The 7,903-nt window shown below is 31.4% G+C and overlaps 2 protein-coding genes across 3 annotated transcripts; one reads left to right on the forward strand and one right to left on the reverse strand.

Moving 5' to 3' along the window:
* Nucleotides 1-12: 12 nt before the first annotated feature.
* On the reverse strand, nt 13-4,619 carry LOC146527943 (SAC3 domain-containing protein 1). 2 transcript variants are annotated; one of them, XM_085204085.1, is made up of 7 exons: nt 4,433-4,619; nt 4,190-4,351; nt 3,870-4,040; nt 3,202-3,471; nt 2,626-2,760; nt 1,141-1,327; nt 13-687 (listed from the first exon to the last, which is right to left on the reverse strand). In XM_085204085.1, the coding sequence occupies exons 1-7, from the start codon at nt 4,516-4,518 to the stop codon at nt 613-615; spliced, it is 1,086 nt and encodes a 361-aa protein (XP_085060211.1). In that variant the 5' UTR covers nt 4,519-4,619; the 3' UTR covers nt 13-612. The 2 variants fall into 2 exon arrangements, with proteins under 2 accessions (XP_085060211.1, XP_085060212.1); XM_085204086.1 differs by having other exon boundaries at nt 4,190-4,362; nt 4,433-4,572.
* A 1,640-nt stretch (nt 4,620-6,259) lies between these two features.
* LOC146527944 (uncharacterized) lies at nt 6,260-7,839 on the forward strand. Its single transcript, XM_085205055.1, has 3 exons — nt 6,260-6,522; nt 7,085-7,228; nt 7,649-7,839. The coding sequence occupies exons 1-3, from the start codon at nt 6,406-6,408 to the stop codon at nt 7,814-7,816; spliced, it is 429 nt and encodes a 142-aa protein (XP_085061181.1). The 5' UTR covers nt 6,260-6,405; the 3' UTR covers nt 7,817-7,839.
* Nucleotides 7,840-7,903: the final 64 nt, after the last annotated feature.

The raw sequence follows: 7,903 nt of genomic DNA on the forward strand, positions 1-7,903 counted from the left end.
ATATAAAATATATTTAACACAAATCAGTCTTTATTTGGTATGTGATAAAATACAATTAGTATATCAATATATATTTAATAATTATTTTATATTACGATATCCTCCTACCTTTAATTATAATAAAAATATTATCTTTTGAAAGAAAAAAGTTGGGTTTGGTCTACAATATTAATGGAAATATAGTTGTACCAATATTGCCGATAGTTGTAACGATCACCAATAAATCAACTTGAATCAAAAGCCAGATTTAAAAATAAAGACATCTCCCTCCCGATTTTTCGCTCACCTTGTGGCATTGCGTGTTGAGGGAGGAACGTAAATATATTAAAAAAATATATATAAAATCGTATTTCTCATGTAGACAATAAAATCAATTAACTATTCTATAGAAAAACAGAATGCCTTTGCATTGATTGAGCAGTGGCTTCCTGCTATCACGTTAACAAACCTTTATTAAAATTAAATTAGTGTTAAAAAAATTAAATATTTGTTCACAATTTTTGTATCTCATAATTTTTTTAAAATTTTTATCCAATTATATATAAAACCAAAAAAATATTATTAATTTTAAATCTTATAGGAATAATCATTGTAAATTTTCCTTTTCAATTTTTATATGGTATATGTTAACACATCATGCAACTTCATATGTAGTATTTTCGCTTGATAATTTTTTATTGGTCGAGGCTGAAAGATGAAGATAATTTTGTTAATTATTATTTTTAGCTTTATGCTGTATCCCGCACATAGCGGGGTAGGAAGAAGGAACCTGTTAACCTAGTGTAAAAGCACTTCGTTCCCATTATGACACTTCTTTTCCCCACTTTCTACCGAATTCTCGGAGCATTACTTGTTGAGTGGCGGTAAAGTAAGCGCCGCGCTTTGCGTCTTTACCAGAACGAGGAAAGTAAAATATTAAATATTTCATTACCACAATTAGGAATGAAATATTTAACTGTCGCGATTATAGTCGCACGCTTGTGGCCCTGCATCTCAACTAACAGCTTGCTGCGTGATAAAAAAGTAATAGGGAAGGGGGGGCCTAGTCAACAACAAAACATGTATTTAATCAAGTTTGATAAATACAATTTTTGTTGCTCACATGAAACTCAATACACCGTTGCGTAGAGCAATACATACCAAATCAACATCCATTTTGAAGTCTCCCTTATTAAACAATACGCCATCTGTTGCCTTCAACCCATAGTGTGCACAAATTGTTCTCAATTCCTCGTCACTATTGAATGCGAGCCAGCCCCTCACCACCGTTACGGGGACCGTCAATTGTTTGTTGTTGTATGCGATGCTTAGCACTTTGAATGCTCTTCTGTAATTTTTTCTATATTAATTATTAATAAATAAAAGGACTTGTCCTCACTGACTGAGGTAAGACGCGCGCACAGCCGTAACCGCTGATGGTGGAAACGTAAAATTTGGACAGATGTTTACTTTCGTAATCTGGACATCCACTAAGAAGGGATTTTGAAAAATTTTAACTCTAAAGGGGTGAAATAGGGGTTGAAAGTTTGTATGGAAAAAAAATTAAATCACCATCGATTCTTATAAAATTGGAAATTTAGATTTTTAAAAGTATTTAATTGAATACGTGTTTCATCGTTTTCAAGAATTTTCCCTCTAAGGGTGCAAATCGGGAGTTGAAAGTTTGTATGGAAAAAATCTTAAATCTCCACCGATTTTTATAAAATTTGATATTTAGACTCTTAAAAATATTTAATTGAACATGTGTTTCATGGTTTTCTAGAATTCACCCCCTAAGGGTGCAAGTAAGGGGTTGAAAGTTTGTATGGAAAAATCTTTAAATCGCCACTGATTTTTATAAAATTTTAAATTTAGACCTTTAAAAATATTTAATTGAACACATGTTTTTATGGGTTATTAGAATTCACCCTTAAATACGCAAGCGAAGCTCCGCGCGTCCGCTAGTTATTAATAATTTTATCTATATCCATCTATCTGTGATATTTTATAATCGACGTGGCGCAGTGGCGCACCGTGTAAACACAATGGATATTGTTTCGTTTCCAACTCAGGGTATCAATTGTTTAATATTTTGGTTTTCTCACTCTGGTAGAAAGAAAAAGTGGGGCGGTAATTTCCGCCTCTCAACACGCATTATCTGGGAAATTACGCGGTGCGCGGAGATGAGGAGTGTCTCGACACTAGATTCTCTCTGCCTATCCTTCTATATAGGATACAACATGAAGCTAAAAAAATATTTAGAAACCATTTACTAGACGTAGGCTGGGATTTCACCCATGTCATCGATGTGCCTGCTTTTCGTACGCAGCGCTTCGCCTCCACTTTCCTAATGCGAACAGCTAAGGAGTGGAACTCCCTGCCTGGTCAACTGTTTCCCGATAAATACAACTTGGCCGTCTTCAAGGAAAGAGTGAATAGGCACTATCTGGGTAAGCATGCTCCACCATCGTCCGCATCGTCACTTACCACCAGGGGAGATAGCGGACAATACAAAACATGCTTACCTATCTTCAATAAAAAAAATAAAAAAAAATTTTGGAAGTGTTATTCCACATTAGGGAAAGAAATATATTTCGCGAGTAATTTGAAAAAAAAAGTATTTAGAATTATTAAACACAAACACACCTTTGTATTAGAGGTAAGTTTAAATAAAGAGCAGCAAATGCTAGTGGACACAGGCTCCTGGCCAGTCTCCACATTCTTATATAATTGCCATGGATATTAGCAACTGCTATATTATATGCTGTTACCAATGCAGGACTGTAAACAATAAAAAACTAGAAATCATAATTGGTAACATATATTACAGGATTACTTATTACTAACTGCTACTCATGATTGAAGGTTCAATTCCACCTCCTAATTATATTTTTTATTTTGCAGCAAAACAAAGTGCAAAATGTCTCACAAATTGAGCGGAAAATGGGTATTAGGATATCTCAAAAACTAGAATCTCTCTGCCTACAATTCTATATGCAGGATACTTATTTATTTCTTTATAATTATTGGAATCGTAGGACATACATTACCATCCTCATAGCCACCATAAAGTTAGCTTTGGATTAGACTAGGATTTTTGTACTTTTGATTAATTCTTTCTGTAAGGGTGGTACAATGTGCAAAATTTCAGGAAGCCTTACAACAGGGGACCACAACTCATTGACTGTACTGTAAATCATTAAATTAAGATACTTCACTTACGTCTTTATTTTCTTTGGCAATGACAAATATCTATACAGTGGATGAACATCATCCAAATTACATAAAATATATAAAGACTCCATAAGTGTTCTATCACAGAACAACTCATTCCCCTTTTTTATATCTACACACATAAAAAAATCACATAATTTCTCAATATCAGGGCTCATATCCAAAGTGTCCGAGCAACTAAGGAATAATTTTAAGCATTGCAATAAATATTTTTTGTTTAATACTGGATCAAACTCGCTAGGTGGACTGTCACACATTCTGAAATAAAAGAAAATATCTGTTAAGTTCTACTATTTTTGTAGTATATTATGTGGATGTGGTTAATAGTGTGTTGTGGAGTGTCATGCTACAAATATACACACCAATTATTTATGTTTTCATGATTAAGATTAAAAGGCCTTAGTGGTGTAGGGAGATTGTGTCTAAATATACATACAATAGTTGTGTGATAGATATATGTTTAATTCAATTTTCCATTGGGATAGAAAAATAAATTACAATTATTTCCATTTCTGTTGTTAAATAGACAAACCGCAGCAATTGTATCAACCAATCAAATAAAACCGAGGGTTCATCTGCCTACACTACTAAATATGGTAAAAAGTGTAAAGCTACTTTATGTAATTAGGATTTACATAAATCTAGATTTCAGATACCTGTAACCATAATAGACATAAAATCTTATGATAGGCTCTAATAATAAGGTACATTTGTCACACTGTTGGGTAGGCATCCTCTGAATAGTCATATCTTGTAAGACTGCCATTAGTCTGTTATGTATAAAGTTGTACATCACAGACATCTTAACATCTTCTCTTTTTGAAATTCTAAAAAAAATAAGAAATTGATACACTTTAGTATGTGTTTGTTAAAACTTATGCATGATTTATTAAATAATAATTTCTTACAATGTGCTTTTACTAAATACATATATAATATAGTTTAAAAAATCTATAGAACAATTATTTTAACTTACTCTAATAATAAATAGTGCACTGTTTCCATAAGTACGTCGAAAGGCCTTAACAATGAAGAAACTGCCATATTTTTATCTGCAGCTGAGCGACTATAACTTTTCACCAATACAAATTTCGATTGCGTTACTTCTAGAACATGTATCATCTTTTCCTTTTTCCGCCTTTAAACAAACTATATAGATGAAATTATCATTTATATAATTGAGAGGACATAATATTTATTATTTTTAAATTCAACTCACAAGATATATTCTTCTAGTGGACACATGGTAAGACAAGTTCCTATTATATCTTTTGTAGATTCCATACTAGAGGTTGCAGTAGACATATTTGTTATTTACTTTTAATTTTATTATTATAAAATGCATAAAAATACAATATTGAACATATTTTTGCACTTTTGAAATGACAGTTTGATATGAAAATTAAAATGACATAATGCATACGTGCGAAAACGCGATACAAACGTTTTAAATAAAATTTTATATTTATATCTCATTATAATTATCATAGCATATTATTGTAATTTCATTTTATGCAGCTATAAAAGTATTACGGCAAAATATTATTAAACATATAAAGTCTGAAAATTTTTAAAAATTTTAAAAAATAATAGCCTTTAAACCCCTTTACCCTCGCAAAACTTGGTATTAAAGCCGCTAGTTCAGGTGAGGTATCAGATGAAACGGCTGAGCTAAACTTGGATTTCAGAGAAAAGCTCGTGATCTCCAATTTTTGTATGGTACCCTCGGTGGGCGAGTAGGACTCGCGCTTAACCGATTTAATTTTTTGAGTTCGTGCCGATTTAGGCATAGAACGTACCTACTCCAATAAAATAAAAGAAAAAAAACTTTTCTAAGAACAAGCTTTTATTATTTGTTAATAAAATAAACTAAAAAGTTAAAAATAAGTTACTCTAATAAGAAATATAACCCTTACTAAATAATAAAAGCGCGTTACATCTTGATAGCGAGAGGAAGAAAAGGTGCTGTATGTTGTTAATTATACCATCATAATAATATCTCATAACTTGTAAAAATAGCGGATAAATCCATAACCTTACAAATCACTTGCCGCGAAGTTCAAGAACGAATATGTATACCCAAATCATTTTTTTATTTGTGTTATTCCATACGTAAGTAGATAGGTAATACTGATACGTTTTTTAAACCGCATTATAATTGGAAAGCAGCTTGATTTGAACATACGGCGCTCAGATTTCTTTTCTAACTAAGTAATTATTTGTTACCTACCTATATTATAACTAATTATTTATTTTTAGTAAGTATTACAGCCAGTACATCTAAAATATATAAACTATAGGTGCTACTAAATGATCATTGACAATGAACTATATGTACCTATGTAAGTCTTAAATTATATAACATTGAACTATAATTCAACAAATTGGCCATGATTTCGATCATTTGGATATAGCAATTTATTTGTACTCAGATTTTTCATTCTATTCATTAAAAATACATTAAAAGTTTAAAATGACACTGAATAAATATTTCAATGGAAAATGAATAATGAAGTTATTTAAATTTATTTTGAAACGTTCATTTTGATCAATCAGTGCTGTAAGTTGAAGTCAGAATTTATATTTGGAAAAATATTTTAAGATGGGCATTAAGCAATTTCTACGTATTATAATATTATCGACAATGTGTATAATTATTCCTGTTCTATGTGTAAGTCTAAGTACCTTATAGTGTTTCGCTTTAATATTGAAGTAAGTAACATCGTAAAAAATATTTCACAGTAAGTAATAATTTGAAAATTACTTATTTGTTTGAACTATATACATAATATGGGAATTTTTAACCGATCTTATAAAAAGACGATATCTAATTGACCTGTATATATAAATATCTAATAGACATGTAATATTGCTGGCCAGTAGCCAGCCTACTTTATAGTAGGTAAATGTTAAAAAATAAAAAATATAAGAAAATTTACCTATATAACCTTTACCTTTTCAGTTGAATGATATTACTGTTTTTAAATAATTTAGCTATTTTATTGTGTGACAAGAACAAAAAATATGATTATTTGTTTCCATTCTTGAGCCGGTGATACATGAGTAGTAAAAGATTTATGGAAGTAAAAATTTATATTTATAATTTTTAATTAATTACTTATAAAAGAATAAACATAAAAATTTAATCTATAGGGTGTTCAAGTGATACCAGAACGTACAAAAATTGTATTTATGAATGAAAAATATATATACAATTATTCGTTCATCATCAAGCGCTACAGTCGCAATGGTGGCTATTTCATAAACTCGGAATCCACAATCAAGTATGAGTGGAATAACAATGTTACGGTAAGTTGAAGTGATTTAAGAAGATATATTTTAAAAAAGTATCTAGTTATTTCATTAAGGTCTTATGATGTAAGACAGCGTCCATGCACTTAGGTATCTAGAGATATTTTCTCTGAGCTGGACTTTAACTTTGAACATTGATATGTTCGTTGTGTTGTGTTCCGTTGTTCGATACGTACCTACCTAATATCTGGAAGTTGGGCGGGAAGCGGAGATCAGAGTGTCCACTAGGTTATTTCTGCCTACCTTCATTTACACGGGATAAAACGTGAAACTACATTGAAAATTATCTAAGCATGCAATCTACATACTAGTTAACATTTATAAGGTAATTTAAATACTTAAATCTCAAGTAGGTACTTATGTAAAAACCCGGCGTTAATACTCAAGTCTTAACTATTATGTAAAAACCCGTAGTTCCGCCACTCAACACATTACGTGCCGAAAAATTCGTCGGAATAAGTTCCTTCTGCCACCCTGTTGTGTGCGGGATTCATCGTGAAAACACTTGAGCTTTATTGATGTTTATATCAAACTTGTCTAAATAATATTATAATATCAGTTGAATTTAGTTTTCTACGAGTTTCTACACAATGAGTATCGCCGCTCATTTATAGAACTGCACTACAAATACTGTGACCTGTTGAGTAAAGAAAAGTTCTTTGGCTCTCGGATCAGGGACTACGTTACATGTCCTTTGCCAGCTGTAAGTACTTTTATCATAAGTAGGTATATTTCTATAGTTTACATCATATTAATTTTATTATTTTTATATAGAATTCATATATTTATTACAGTTATCCATCATGGAATCCAGTCGTGGCGCATGGGCACGAATTGTGTCACGAATTGAGGTTGTGGGTTCGATCTCCACTCAAGGAAATGAAATATTTAATATTTCCATTTCTTTGCTCTAGCGTCTAGGCAAAACGCGGCGTTGAGTTCCGCCACTCAACATAATTTTGTGTAAAATGGGGAACGATGTATAGAACACTAGGTTCCCTCTGCGTACTCGGCTGTGATCGGGATACAGCGTGAACCTAAAAAAATATATCTATATCGTAATTAAATAACAGTAGATTAAAATTTATTGTATAACAGAAGAAAATGTAACTAAAATTTTTAGGGGACCTACCAGTTCATGAATTTCACAGTACCCATGGATGAATTCCCCAACGTGTTCCCGTTTGAACATGCGCGAGTCGACGTGGAGTTCGCAGCGACCGCCACAAGCGAAACCATACTTAAAATATATTTCTACGCACATTTTAAGAATAAAGTGCATAAAAATTAATTTTAAATATTTATTAACATTTAAAAAAGTATATTATTAAATATTTTAAATATGTTTTATTTTTATGTGCCTAAACCTAAGCAGGAA

This window comes from Heliconius melpomene, chromosome 20, assembly GCF_056956725.1.
Source record: "Heliconius melpomene rosina isolate 202511_hmr_F chromosome 20, ASM5695672v1, whole genome shotgun sequence".
In the NCBI taxonomy this organism is placed as follows: domain Eukaryota; kingdom Metazoa; phylum Arthropoda; class Insecta; order Lepidoptera; family Nymphalidae; genus Heliconius; species Heliconius melpomene.

Coding starts and splice junctions, on each gene's coding strand:
- LOC146527944 (XM_085205055.1), top strand. CDS start 6,406: ATGAATGAAAAATATATATACAATTATTCGTTCATCATCAAGCGCTAC. Junction 6,523..7,084: donor AGTGGAATAACAATGTTACG/GTAAGTTGAAGT, acceptor TTATAATATCAG/TTGAATTTAGTTTTCTACGA. Junction 7,229..7,648: donor TTACATGTCCTTTGCCAGCT/GTAAGTACTTTT, acceptor TAAAATTTTTAG/GGGACCTACCAGTTCATGAA.
- LOC146527943 (XM_085204085.1), bottom strand. CDS start 4,518: ATGTCTACTGCAACCTCTAGTATGGAATCTACAAAAGATATAATAGGA. Junction 4,352..4,432: donor CCACTAGAAGAATATATCTT/GTGAGTTGAATT, acceptor GTTTGTTTAAAG/GCGGAAAAAGGAAAAGATGA. Junction 1,328..2,625: donor AACTTACCTCTAATACAAAG/GTGTGTTTGTGT, acceptor AAAAAATTACAG/AAGAGCATTCAAAGTGCTAA.